This window comes from Malus domestica, chromosome 11, assembly GCF_042453785.1.
Source record: "Malus domestica chromosome 11, GDT2T_hap1".
NCBI classification, from domain to species: Eukaryota; Viridiplantae; Streptophyta; class Magnoliopsida; order Rosales; family Rosaceae; genus Malus; species Malus domestica.
In genome coordinates this window covers 6,221,363-6,235,120 of record NC_091671.1, presented here as the reverse complement: position 1 = coordinate 6,235,120, position 13,758 = coordinate 6,221,363, and the positions used below count along the sequence as shown (strand labels likewise).

At 37.6% G+C, this 13,758-nt stretch overlaps 2 protein-coding genes across 2 annotated transcripts; both read left to right on the top strand.

Moving 5' to 3' along the window:
• Positions 1–1,857: 1,857 nt before the first annotated feature.
• Positions 1,858–4,163, top strand: LOC103447406 (cytochrome P450 704C1-like). The gene is made up of 6 exons (XM_008386593.4): positions 1,858–2,165; positions 2,294–2,509; positions 2,623–2,919; positions 3,001–3,321; positions 3,547–3,750; positions 3,839–4,163. The coding sequence occupies exons 1-6, from the start codon at positions 1,863–1,865 to the stop codon at positions 4,016–4,018; spliced, it is 1,521 nt and encodes a 506-aa protein (XP_008384815.2). The 5' UTR covers positions 1,858–1,862; the 3' UTR covers positions 4,019–4,163.
• An 8,202-nt stretch (positions 4,164–12,365) lies between these two features.
• On the top strand, positions 12,366–13,663 carry LOC103447647 (NAC domain-containing protein 83-like). Its single transcript, XM_008386834.3, has one exon. The coding sequence runs from the start codon at positions 12,462–12,464 to the stop codon at positions 13,611–13,613; it is 1,152 nt and encodes a 383-aa protein (XP_008385056.2). The 5' UTR covers positions 12,366–12,461; the 3' UTR covers positions 13,614–13,663.
• Positions 13,664–13,758: the final 95 nt, after the last annotated feature.

The window sequence follows — 13,758 nt, the reverse complement described above, 5'->3', positions numbered from 1 at the left end:
ATGCAAGAGAATGGTTCTACTACTGGTCACAAGTCACCAGTTAGTTGTCAATCCAATAAGCTGTTCTAACCTCCAAATGAAGTAATATTTATTGCCTATTATGAATTTACTGGTTCTTGAAATTATATTCTACTCATGCTCCCCTTCTTCGCGAGAGCGAGAGGCGAGTGTTTCCGAGAGCATCATTTTGTGTTTAGGTGATGAGGGAGTTTTAATTCCAACAGCAGGATTTCATTAAAAATGATCTAACGGCTTCGCATGTGATTCTCAAATTTTTTTTAAATCCTAAGAAATTCATAAAAGAAGTTCATAAAAATCTGTGATAAAAATCCATTTAGGATTGTAGAGTCTATTAAAATCCTTTGAAATCTATCAATTTGAAAGGATTTTAAATGATTTTAGAATCAGAATGTAGTCAATTATGACTTTAAAATATTATTTTAAATAACTTTGAAATCAAGGTGTAGTCAAAATAAGATTTAATAGGATTTTGAAGAATACATCAAAATCCACATGTAGTCAATTAATATTTAAAATCCAAGTTACAATTATGTAGGTATTCAAAATGTCATAGATTTTGAAAGATTTCATTAAGAAAGAGACTGTAGGATTTGAGAATCAATTGACACGTGTCATTTCACTTAACTCTAGTTAACTTCTACATTAAATGTTAGTTTTTTCAATTTTGAAAAAAAATTAACCAAGATTAAGTGAAATGACACGTGTCAATTGATTAGGTGTATGGTAAGTATGCACCATAGTTTATAGTGGTAAGCAAAAATGCTCCCAAATTTTATGTATAACAAAGGTTATAAAAAATCTCACCTCCACCCTAGGAATCCTTTTTAAGCTTCTCCTGCATTTATCCTACTTTCAAACAACCGACCATTTATGTCGTCTCATTATCTCCCTTCAACACAAAACCCCACAGCCGATTCCAGAAACTGGGGCCCGAGGTTCCAGTCCAAGTCTTTAAACCCTCAAACTAATCCTAGTAGTCTCTTATTGCCAGCAAATTATGTGGTCAGCAGGAAAAGCCAATTAAATTTTGGCGATGTGATGCTTTTTTGACAAACACATTCTGATTTATTTATAAGATTGGTGGCAATAGGAATAGGGGTGCATATTGTTTGTTAACCTAGTCGTCTTGATTGACGTTGATTATCTAGGATAACACGTACGGTACATAAATATATAATCGTCTCCAAGACTCCAACAATATTCATGATCCAATGACAACGAAAAGCTGCAGAATGGGCAAGATTATATAAATCTGTCAAAATTCATATAGAATTGTAAAGTTTATTAAAATCATTTGAAATTTGTCAGTTAAAAAAATATTATTAAAATTCTCTGAAATCCAAATCAATTAAGGATGGGCAAGGTCTTTGCCCAAACCGTATATGTCGGTAATGATTTCTCAAACAGTAATAACCAATCAAATAAGACCCGCTTAGATCGGTTTTGTTAAATGTAGAATTGTCTCACTCTTTTGGGATGGGGTTGTTTGTTGTTGTTTTTCTTTATACAATGATAAAATTATTCTAAGGAGTTAGAAGAAATAAATTGGTTGTAAATTCATTGTGATTCAAATTTAAGACTTCGTATTTATAAATAAAGAGGAATATAAATAAACTATAATTATGAGGAACCCCGTTGGTTTATACTGTATTAAAAGAAACTTAATGGAAATTAATTGCGAGCTTGACGTGACAAGGCGTTGAATACAGCCAAGTTAGATACAAACTTTTATAATACTGTAAATATCTGGTTAAATAAAAAAAGAGAAAAAGGAAATTTTATTTTCTCTATAAATGGGTGAGACAAGGTGTTTCTTTTCTTCACCGCCCCCACTGAGTGTCATGGATCTTCTTTGCACTCCCGTAGCAATAAGTTTAGCTCTAGTAGTTTTAGCTTTACTTGCGATCAGATCCCATGCGAGGAAAAGATTGCGGAGTTCTGAGATGACAAAGAGATACCATCCTGTTGTCACAACCTTCTTACACGCCCTCGTCAACTTTCACAGGCTGCACGATTTTATCACTGAGTTTGCATACAAACACAAAACTTTCAGGGTACTTAACTTGTTCGTAAATTACGTTATTACTGTGGATCCTGCAAATCTCGAATACATTCTCAAAACGAACTTCGCAAATTATGGCAGGGTACGTGTGTTTTTATCAAAATTCATGCTATTGGAAAATTCCAAAACTGTGTTTTTATCAAATGGTCGCACGTACATTGTCTCACACGTTAATTTATGCTACTAATTAACTAGCTTGACCTGCTACAGGGGTTATACAACTACGAAATTTTGACAGATGTTTTGGGCGATGGGATCTTCGCTGTGGATGGCGAAAAATGGATACATCAAAGGAAGTTATCTAGCTATGAAATATCAACCAAAGTAGTAAAAGACTTCAGCAATGGAGTTTTCAAAACCAACGCAGTAAAGCTTGCTGGGATCATTTCTAAAGCGGCAACCTGCGGCCAAGTCATAGAGATCCAAGTAAGTTTTCAATAATGGTTCGATATTCACATAGATAGAATTGTCATTTTATTTCTTCTGCAGATATTTAAATCTTGGTTCTTTTTTAATATATATATTTTTGGACTGGGAAGGATTTGATTATGAAAGCGGGGTTCGATTCAGTCGTCAAGATTCTGCTTGGAATGGAAGTAGATACCATGTATGGGACAAATGAAGAAGGCACCCGGTTTGCCCATGCTTTCGATGAAGCAAACAAACTTACCCTGCATCGTTTTGTTGATTTCTCCTGGAAAATCAAACGGTTCCTCAACATTGGGTCAGAAGCAAAGCTGCGAAATGATATTAAACTGATGGATCAATTTATTTATAAATTAATCAACAGAAAGATTGAAACATCCCATAATTCATCAGAGGATGAGCTACCTGCAGTGAGTTAATTACCTTCCATTCCATTAATTAATGATTAGTTTAGTATCTTAATATATATGATTAATGTGGATGAGTGACAGTTGAAGAAGGGAGACATGATTTCAAGGCTTTTGGAAGTGAGAGGGAATGATCCAAAGTACTTGAGAGACTTGATTTTGAGTCTCATTGTTGCCGGCAGAGACACAACGGCGAGCACTATTACATGGGTTATTTATATGCTCTGCAAGCACCCTCATATGCAAGAAAAGGTTGCGAAGGAAGTTCGAGAAGCGGCAAATCTGAAGGATGATTCAAGCATTGTTGAACTTGCAGACGGTCTTAATGAAGAAGCCCTTAACAAAATGCAGTATCTCTATGCAGCTTTGGCCGAGACACTCAGGCTCTGCCCTTCAGTTCCACTGGTAATTTGACTAACATCTTAATTAAACCAAATGCATACATATTGCAAGGGAAATGGTTTCCGAAGGCTCTGTTTATTTTTTTTCCCTTACTTCTCTTTTGATTTATTCAATTCAAGGCCAGAAATAAACAGATGTGCGTACTTTCTGAATTTTTTGAATTATTTTGAATCGTTGTTGACTATTTATTTTACAATTTGTGTGATGACATATGCACTGTCGACATAGAATGCAAAGATCTGTTCATCTGATGATACATGGCCAGATGGATTTAGTGTCAAAAAAGGTGATATGGTGGCATACAATGCTTATAGCATGGGCAGGATGACGTATCTATGGGGTGATGACGCACAAGAATTTCGGCCAGAGAGATGGCTAAACGAAAATGGCGTTTTCCAGGAAGAAAGCCCTTTCAAATTTATAGCCTTCAGCGTAAGAGAATAGCATCAATACATGCCACATTTTATTTATTTATTTATTAAAAAAAGAATTGAAGAAATTTTGTGATTTAAATAAACAGGCGGGTCCAAGGATTTGTTTAGGGAAGGACTTTGCTCATAGAGAGATGTTCATCTTTTCTGCTGTGCTTTTAGGGAGCTTTAAATTCAAGTTGAAAGAAGAGAACAAAGTAGCCCGTTACACAACCAAGGTCACCCTCCACATTGATGGGGGCCTTCATGTCCATGCCTCTCTTAGATAAGGATGCTCCCCTGGAAAGCGCTTCAGCTCTACTGTATACGCTATATCACTGGATGTATTAATCGCTTTTTTATCTCAGTTGTTGCTCTAAGAGCACATCTACTGGCGAAATAAAGAATAAAGAAGGTTATCAACCATCTATATTACATTTTTCCTTCGCCAAAATTCTCCAATGATGAAATCTAAATTATTCATATTCAATGGAAAATATAAATAAGAGCTTAAATTTATATTCTTTGTTATGTCTTTTGATGATAAGTCCCGCTAATCAAAGAGAGAAAATTAGATGAGAGCTCAAATTTACATCCCTTCCATTAGAGTAGAACTCTCATTTACATCTTCTGGAAATGGAAATGAGATGTAAATATGGTTTTTTCATCTCAATTTTAAATTTTGACCCCATTGGAGATGCCCTATGAACATTCCAGCGAGCCCTTCAGTTCTCACTCAAGTCAAGCAATTGCTTTTGTAGAACAGAACATTTAAACAGCACAGAACATAAATACCTCATAAGCAACAAAACTTACATAATAATACATCGTAGCGAATTCAAATTTGTCAAACAAGCATTTTATCAAGGGTTTGGGGCGACTCGCATCGTGGTCCAAAATTTACGAAATTGATGACCGGACAGATTTTATCCGATCCGGTTCTGGACTTCCACTGTCCTTGTCGTTCTCGGCAAAAATTTTAGCTGTGCATGCACTCGAAGCCAGGATTTGCCAAGGGAGGGGCGAAATTCAAAAGAGTGCAAGGTTCAATCGAAGCGGTTGCTTTCACATTGGAGAGTGCAAAGTCTTGAGTCAATATTCATAACAGAAAATAGTCTCTCCACCAAAGCGTTTGTAAGCAAAAATATCAAAGTCAATGTATGAAGCTTAAATTGCCTAGGATTAGATCCTAAAAAATGTTAAGCGCTAGTCAAATAGCGGATCAGAACCTAGCAGCTAGGTGCCTAGGTGAGATTTAGGCAGGAGCCCAGATGGATTTAAATTAGGGAGTCTTATAACGAAACACTCCTGGTACTGTTCACTTTTAACGTTAAGGACATTGTTACTCTAAAAAGTCACTCTTAGTACTATTCACTTACAACACATTTTTGTTCTTTTGGTTAAAACTAAAAAATTTTCAAACCATTTCCATTAATTTTCATATTACTTGAAACATGAAACAAGTCCTCAAATTCACATCGGAAATTCATTGAAAATAGTGATGGCTAGAAAAAAAAAACATACAAATTTGAGTATGAAATAACCTCTTCCATATTGTATTAACAACATTAAGGTAATTTTAGTATTGAAAGTCTTATTTTATGTGGTATTTTGTGGGTATGGTTTATCTAAAATATTTCATTGAAGCACTTATGTTTTTAAAGTATAATTAGGGACCAATCAGAAGATCAAACCAAAAGAATGACAGACCAAGCCAAACAATTTAACCAAAAACAAAGGAGCCAAGTCAAACGGAAAAAAGAGAAGGAAAAAAAAAAGGAAAGGAAAAATGGAAAAGCAACAAAAAAAGGATAGAAGAAAAAGTAACAAAATGAAAAGTTTCATTTAAAAGGAATGTTGAAACGACTTCGTCCGGTTCAAGATATTTTTATAACAACTTTTCTTTTCCGTTCTTCTTCCTCGCGCAGGAGTTGCCCTCCTCTGCAATAGTCAGCCCACCGTAGAGATGGCTGGCGCGGACAAAGGGCCAAACGGTGGCCCGGTGTGTGCTGACTGCTGGGATTTTTCTACTGGGAATTTGAATGCAGCTCTGCTGTGAGCAGAGCAGAACTAGACAGCACCAGAGGAGACGAAGAGCAGCAGCGCTGCAGCAGGAGGAGGGGAGGGGCTGGCCAGCACTCCAACCTTGTTTTTCCGGCGAGGGGAGTGGCGGCCGCCACTCCTCGCCCTCACGTGGCTTCGCCACTGCATGCACTAGGCATTCCTTAGAAAGAGAGAGAGAGAGAGAGAGAGAGAGAGAGAGATGTTGGACGTTAAAACACTGCATTCATAGAATCACATACATACAATGACATGCATAAGTAAACATATATAATAGACTTACCTGAAGAAGAAGAGCTCGACATTGCTGCAATGAATAACAGAAGGTCTTCTACACTCAATAGCCAATAATCCAGCTAGAATAGGGTTCGCTCAAAAAGGGACGGCGTTGTGAGTGCAGGGACCTCCCTATATATATCCATACTCCCTTGATATCAGGCCTATTAACTGATACCTCGGATATTCCAAACAGATTAGGGTTTTGATATAGTCCTAGTAAGTTTTGAACTCTTGTCAAGTCTTGATAGGGTTACGTGAATATAATTGCATGTTATTAGGACTCTTAATCTTAGCCAAGTAGGATCGGAATTTCCTCAACATGATAACTCATACACTGAACTTTCAGTTTGTCGAGAACAAGAAATCATTCTCCTTGACACTCACATCTTACATTCTCCCACTTGAGTGTCCAAGAAGAATGTTATTACATAGGCTAAGACTAAGGTGATCACAAGTCCCGAAAGCTGCAATTACCCTTTAACAACCTGTCACTTATAGCTTCGAATACTAAATCATAAATGCAATATGTAATCTCTTCTACATGTGCACTTTATAATTACAAGTACCTACACCATAAGCACTGTGTTGTTTGACAAAATTCAAAAGTTTCAGGTTGATAAACAAAATTCAACTCCTGAGCTAAGCCTCGTACAAAAGTATGGCACACATTATTATCATAATATAACATGAGAACAAAACATTATGAAAGCATCCAATTAAGCGAAAGGAAACATAATAGAACTAGCTATGGGTTTACTACTCCCACTTATTAACAGAATCAAATGGGTTTACTACTCCCACTCATTAACAGAATCAAAATCCTCTCTCATTCCCATGTATTAGATGTGTTTCTTGAACACTCCCACTAGTAAGCTCTTAGTCATTGGATCTGCTATCATAGAATCAGTTCCAATGTGAACTATGTTGATCGGCTCTTTTCTGACTTCATCCCTCACACGTAAATACTTAATGTCCATTAATCTGCAAGCAATGGACCTCTTGTTGTTTCTAGAAAAGAAGATTGCAGCCTTGTTGTCACAGTAAATAGTTATAGGTTTCTCAACTGAGTCTACAACCTTCAGTCCCATGATGAAGTTCATCAACCAAATTGCTTGTTTAGTGGCAGTGTAATAACCAATAAACTCAGTCTCCATAGTTGAAGAAGCAATCACCTATTGCTTGGAGCTTTTCCACGAAATTGCACCAGCAGCAAGAAGAAAAACATATCCACTTGTAGACTTTTTATCATCAACACAACCTGCCAAGTCTGAATCTGAATAAGCCACCATTTCCAAATTCTCAACTTGCTGGTATACCAATGCAAGGTTCCTTGTTCTTTTTAAGTACCTCAATACTTTCTTTGCTGCAGTCCAGTGAGAAGTCCCGGGATTAGACTGAAAACGACCTTGAACACTAACTGCAAACCCTAGATCAGGCTTTCTGCATACTTGAGCATACATGATGCTGCCAACAAGTGATGCATAAGGCTTGTCATTCATTCCATTTTTCTCGAGGTCATTTTTAGGGCATTGGTCAATGCTAAGCTTATCACCTTTTGCAATGGGAAGCTCGCCACCTGCATATTTCTCCATGTTGAATATTTTCATGATTATGTCAATATAGGACTTTTAAGACAACCTCAGCATCCTCTTGGATCTGTCTCGCTCAATCTCAATACCAAGAATAAAATGCGCCTCACCAAGATCTTTCATATCAAAACTCTCGGTTAACATGGTCTTAGTGGTGTGCAAAAGAGTCAAGTATGAACTAGCTAAAAGAATATCGTCCACATACAATACCAAAAATATAAATTTCGTGCCACTGACCTTGAGATATATATAGTCATCAATCTTGTTTTCTTCAAAACCAAAAGCAGAAACCACTTGATCAAATTTGATGTACCACTACCTGGAGGATTTCTTTAAACCATAGATCGACTTGTTGAGTTTGCAGACCATAGTCTCTTTCCTTTTCTCCTCAAAACCTGGTGGTTGAACCATCATTATTTCTTCATCCAAAACACCATTAAGAAAGGCTGATTTTACATCCATTTGATGTAATTCCAAGTTGAAATGGGCTGTTAAAGCCTTGATCACCCTTAAAGAGTCTTTGGATGAAACTGGTGAAAAGGTTTCATTATAGTCAATACCTTCCCTTTGTGTAAAACCCTTAGCTACAAGTCTAGCTTTGTGTCTTTCAACCTTTCCCTCTGTATTTCTTTTGGTTTTGAACACCCATTTGCAGCCAATGGGTTTAGCATTGCATGGAAGTGGTACCAGTGTCCAAACTTGGTTCTTCTCCATGGCTGCAAGATCTTCGACCATAGATGCACACCACAGGTCTGTTCTCGAGCTATTGATAGCTTGATTGAAAGTTAGGGGATCATCATCATCTCCTATGTCATATTCAGTCTCTTGTAAGTACACAAAATCAAGTAGGATCACTAGTTTTCTTTGCCTGTTTGAGTGTCTAATAGGTAACTACGCTTGTTGTAATGGTTGAGCTGCATCCTTAGGGACTTGATGTTCGAGGATTTGAGGTTCAGGATCATAATCGTGCAATGTTTCAGGAAAGGACATAGTGTTCACTGATTAAGCATTTTGTAAAACAGTTGGGAGAGAAAGAGAATTTTCTTGACGTTCAAGTAACAATGCATAAGTTTTTGTGGAGAGCTGACCAACTTCATTTCCAATTTCTTCGAAATCTGAGGTACTGTGATGCATTGTTTCTTCTTCCAGATCTTCGATGAACTTTGCATTGTTAGTCTCCTGAATTCTAGTGTGAGAATCAGGATAGTAGAACTTAAAAACCTTGGACTTGTCTGCATATCCAATGAACCTGCAAGTGATAGTTCTTGAGTCCAACTTCCTTTCATGATGATTATAAAACCGTGCTTCAGCTCTACATCCCCATACATGAAATGATTAAAACTTGGTTTTCTTCCTGTCCAAGCTTCAAAAGGTATGACTTTGACAGACTTACTTGGAACCCTATTGAGTATGTAATTGGTTGTTTTAAGTGTTTCTCCCCACAGAAAAATTGGAAGTTTAGACCATGAAAACATGGATCGAATCATGTTCTTCATTTCTGCTACTCCATTTTGAGAGTACCTAGAGTGGTGTACTGAGCAATGATCCCCGAGGCTTCAAGGTAATATGCAAAGACTCCATTGTGTTGTCCAATCTCTGTGAACCTGCCAAAATACTCACCACCCCTATCTGATCTCACTATTTTAATGCTCTTTTCTAGCTGGTTTTCAACCTCATTTTTGTATGTCTTAAACAATCAAGAGCAGAAGATTTTTCAGATATAAGATACACATAACAATATCTTGAAAAGTCGTTAATGAATGTGACAAAATAGGAGTTGCCACAGATTGTTTTATTTGGAAAAGGGCCACACATATCTATATGAATTATCTCCAATAGTTGGTTGTTTCTTGTGGATCCTAATTTCCTGGTGTTGGTCATTTTTCCTTTAAAACAATCAATGCAGGTTGGAGGACTTTCAAAATTGAGATTTGGTATAAGATTTTGTTTAGTTAAAATCACAAGTCTTTCTTTGGATATATGGCCGAGTCTTTAATGCCAAAGTATGGGAGAGTTTTCATTTTGAGATAGTCTCTTGGAATCAATGTGACGAACTGTGAAACATTCATGTAAGTAATCACACTGCAGTTGCCACATATCAACATGAAGTAAGGCATAACCAAGCAAAGTGTTTAATTTATTCAAAAGGAAAAGTCTTACACTTTCATTTTCTCTAATAAAAGTAGAACCTTATTTGACTAACTTAGAAGCTAAAATCAAATTCCTTCTCATAGAATGTACATAGAGTACTGGACTAAGAAACAAAATAAAACCAGAAGAAAGCTTTAAAGAGACACTGTCAACTGACTCGACTGCTACTTTGCTCCCATTTCCAACAAAAACATTGTAAACTTCATTATTTCTCTTCTTTAGGTTTGTGAATCCCTGCAAGGTATTTGTAATGTGGATTGAGCAACCAGTATCAAACCACCAACTAAAAGAAGGGACATAAATCAAATTTGACTCAAAACAAACATAAACATTGATTTCATTACCTTTCTTAACAAGCCAATTTTTAAAACCAGTACAATCTTTCCTTAGATGGCCAACTAACAAAGCTTTGGTGCTTCAAAGATGGCTTTAAACTTTTGAGATCGTTTAAGGGGTTTAGTATTTTTAAAAGAAGAATAATGTATTGTTTTCTTCTGCTTACCAGCAGCCACAGATGACTGATCAACTGCAACATGTTTGCCCTTTGCAATGTGAACAAGGTTCACAGTCTCCACTTTATCAGTTGACAACCTCAATTCCTCTTGTGCACACATGGAGATTAAGTCATCGATGTCCCAAGTTGCTTTCTGAGTGTTGTATGACACTTTCAACTGGCCATACTGTGCAGTTAAGGAATTCAATATGCACTAGAAACTTATTTGTGATTGGATGCTCTAGTTCCTTCAGCTTCTGTGCTATGTCTGACATCTTTAGTATGTGTTCTCTCACGTTACCAACACCATCAAACTTCATGGACTTCAGTTTTGTGAGAAAATTCCCTGTTTCAGCTTTCTCAGACTCCTTAAATTTGTTTCCCACTGCATCAAAAATTCTTTTGCACTGTCACTCTTTGGAATGCCACCTTTCACACTGCTAGTCATGGCCCTCCTCATAATCATAAGAGCCATTCTATTTACCTTCTCCCATTGAGCAAACTTCAGTTTTTCTTCTACTGTGCTTGTAGTTGTTATCGCTGCAGGTTTGTCTTCCCTTAAAGCCAAATCGAAATCCATCATGCCAAGAGATATCTCCATGTCTTCATTACATTTCTTATAGTTGGAATCAGTTAGTGTTTCGATATTGGAGAAGTTAAGAGAAGTCATAGTTGTATCAACAACATATAATTCAGTACTTGTTCTCATAAGCTCTTCATTAAAAGTTCAGGGTATGAACAATTAACGGCATAAAAAATCATATGATACCAGTCACATCTTTAGATAATTTTTCATCTCACTTATCACTAATTAAGCATGACTGAATATAAGAATTCTTTAGAATTATCTCAAAATATATTCACCATCAATTTAATCGTTCTGTTCAACTTGAATAGATGAACTGAAGCATGATTCAAACACTTTTGAGTTGAAATTGATCATGATTCACAAAAGATTTGTCTGCCAGGTCATATAGTGACAGTAACTCATTACGTTTTGGTCTTCCGAGATCCGAAGACTCGTCCTTGTTCTCCTGAAAATAAAACTTGCAAAATAGGTACATGTATATATATATATAAACATGTGTGCGTGTATAAGTGATATTATTCTAAACATGATGTCTGTCGGTAATAGTCAATAACTATTTCAATTTCATTGCACGAAAGCCTTATGTTAGGATCATGCATTTTAATCAACATATTCTTGTGTTTGTAAGGATTCTAAACACGACATTGTGTGCTCTGATACCACATGTTGGACGTTAAAACACTGCATGCATAGAATCACATACATACAATGACATGCATACGTAAACATAATAGACTTACCTGAAGAAGAAGAGCTCGACATTGCTGCAATGAATAACAGAAGGTCTTCTACACTCAGCAGCCAATAATCCAGCTAGAATAAGGTTCGCTCAAAAAGGGACGGCGCTGTGAGTGCAGGGACCTCCCTATATATATCCATACTCCCTTGATATCATGCCTATTAACTGATACCTCGGATATTCCAAATAGATTAGGGTTTCGATATAGTCCTAGTAAGTTTTAAACTCTTGTCAAGTCTTGATAGGGTTACATGAATATAATTACATGTTATTAGGACTCTTAATCTTAGCCAAGTAGGATCAGAATTTCCTCAACATGATAACTCATACACTGAGCTATCAGTTTGTCAAGAACAAGAACTCATTCTCCTTGACACTCACATCTTACAAGGGAGAGATAGTTTATAGTACAAATCAATGAGGGTGTCTAATCTCCAGCCCGATTTTATCCAACCCGGTTTCCGACTTCCGGTGGCGGGATGGCGGTGGCTCCCGCGAACAACAACGCGGGAGAAAGTATAGATATACTTTTCCTATGCACTGTAGGATATTTCAAATTCCCTTGAATCCCTAACCACGTGACTATTTTGCACAACCCAACGGCTACTTATGCGAAACGCGCCCAGCCATCGGATGAGATTAGATCCAACGGCAGAGACATGGGAAGAAAAAGTATATAATCACCTACCCCGGTAAGGAAAGAACTCATACGATTTCGCACCAAAATAGAAAGAGTGAAAACAACAGAGAAGGTCCTTGTCCTCATCAAACCCTAATTTCTTCCACGTTAATTCACATAATTAACACAGAGAAACCCAACGACGTCTTAACAATGGAGGCGGAGCGTTATGGTGGTGTTGTGCCGCTGGGTTTTTATGAAAATCCGCTGCTGGGTTCTAATGGTATGCCGCTGGGTTTTCGGTTTCATCCGACCGATCAGGAATTGATCAGTTTCTTCCTCTACAACAGAGTCCTCCACAGAGAGCCCTTAATGGCGGACTGCAACAATTTTAATCTTATCTACGAGTTCGACCTCTTCGGCAAGACTCCACCGTGGGTGGTTTGGGAGAATTTCGGCGGACCGGGACTTGAAGATCAAGATTTGTACTTCTTCTGCCAACTCAAGACTAGAAGCCAGGCGCGCATCAAACGTGAAATTGACGCCGGTGGTACCTGGAGCGAATCCAATTCAAAGCTGGTTAAGGATTTGCAGAATGAAAAAGCTATGGGGAAAAAGAGGAATTTGCGGTATGAGAAGGAAGGGTGTGAGCATGACGGTGACTGGCTCTTGGAAGAGTACAGCATTCTTCCTAGTGTAGTTGCTGGCGCTGATGACTCCGATCACGAAATTGGGAAGGTAGTTCTCTGCCGACTTAAAAAGAATTCTAGGAGCGGAAACAAGAAGAATTGTTCGAACTCAACCCAACAAGTGAACGAGCAGCCGGCAAAAAAGAGAGCAAGAAAAGAAGTCAAGGAGAAGCCGGCAAAAAAGAAGGCAAGAAAAGAAGTCAAGCAGAAACCGGCGAAAAAGAAGGCAAGAAACGAAGTGGGATCACAAAATACTACTAGTGTGATCACCCATACCGTAGAGGAACTACAAAACTGCCCTAGTACTAGCAGTGCTCCTGTCGTGCCCTTCGATGAAAGCAATTACAAGATGATTAGTGACGCTATTAATCATGACCAGCAGTGCATAAGCAACATTGACGGTAGTACCATGCCTGCAAGTTTTTCTGATCATGATTATGTGCCAGTAAGCTTTGCCAGCGAAGGTGGTGAGTCGCTTTTGAAGGATGAAGACCTTCTTTTTGAGAACGGTGAAGATATGTTTTTTGATCTCGACGATTTGTTACCACCATTAGACTGTGGATCTGCATGGTCACTAGGGAAGCTGCCTCAAATTGACGGAACTCAAGTGCCTTTGCCGTTGGATGGGATGAGTTTTTGGAACGACTGTTTGTGGATGGGCAATTGTGTTCAATGATCAGTAGATCGGAGACGTATAGGTGACTACGACTGTCTGATTTCGACGGTGAGAGATTGTAATTTCTGTTTTAGTTTATATAGAAGATGTTTCTTTGATTTCTTGTTGTTATGGAGTTACTTCCTGATCAACGTGTAATTGTTTA

What these genes read in the sequence shown, in the direction of transcription:
- LOC103447406 (XM_008386593.4), top strand. Translation starts at nt 1,863, where the DNA reads ATGGATCTTCTTTGCACTCCCGTAGCAATAAGTTTAGCTCTAGTAGTT. An exon ending in ACTTCGCAAATTATGGCAGG is followed by an intron (nt 2,166 to 2,293) that starts GTACGTGTGTTT and finishes GACCTGCTACAG; the next exon opens with GGGTTATACAACTACGAAAT. An exon ending in GCCAAGTCATAGAGATCCAA is followed by an intron (nt 2,510 to 2,622) that starts GTAAGTTTTCAA and finishes TGGACTGGGAAG; the next exon opens with GATTTGATTATGAAAGCGGG.
- LOC103447647 (XM_008386834.3), top strand. Translation starts at nt 12,462, where the DNA reads ATGGAGGCGGAGCGTTATGGTGGTGTTGTGCCGCTGGGTTTTTATGAA.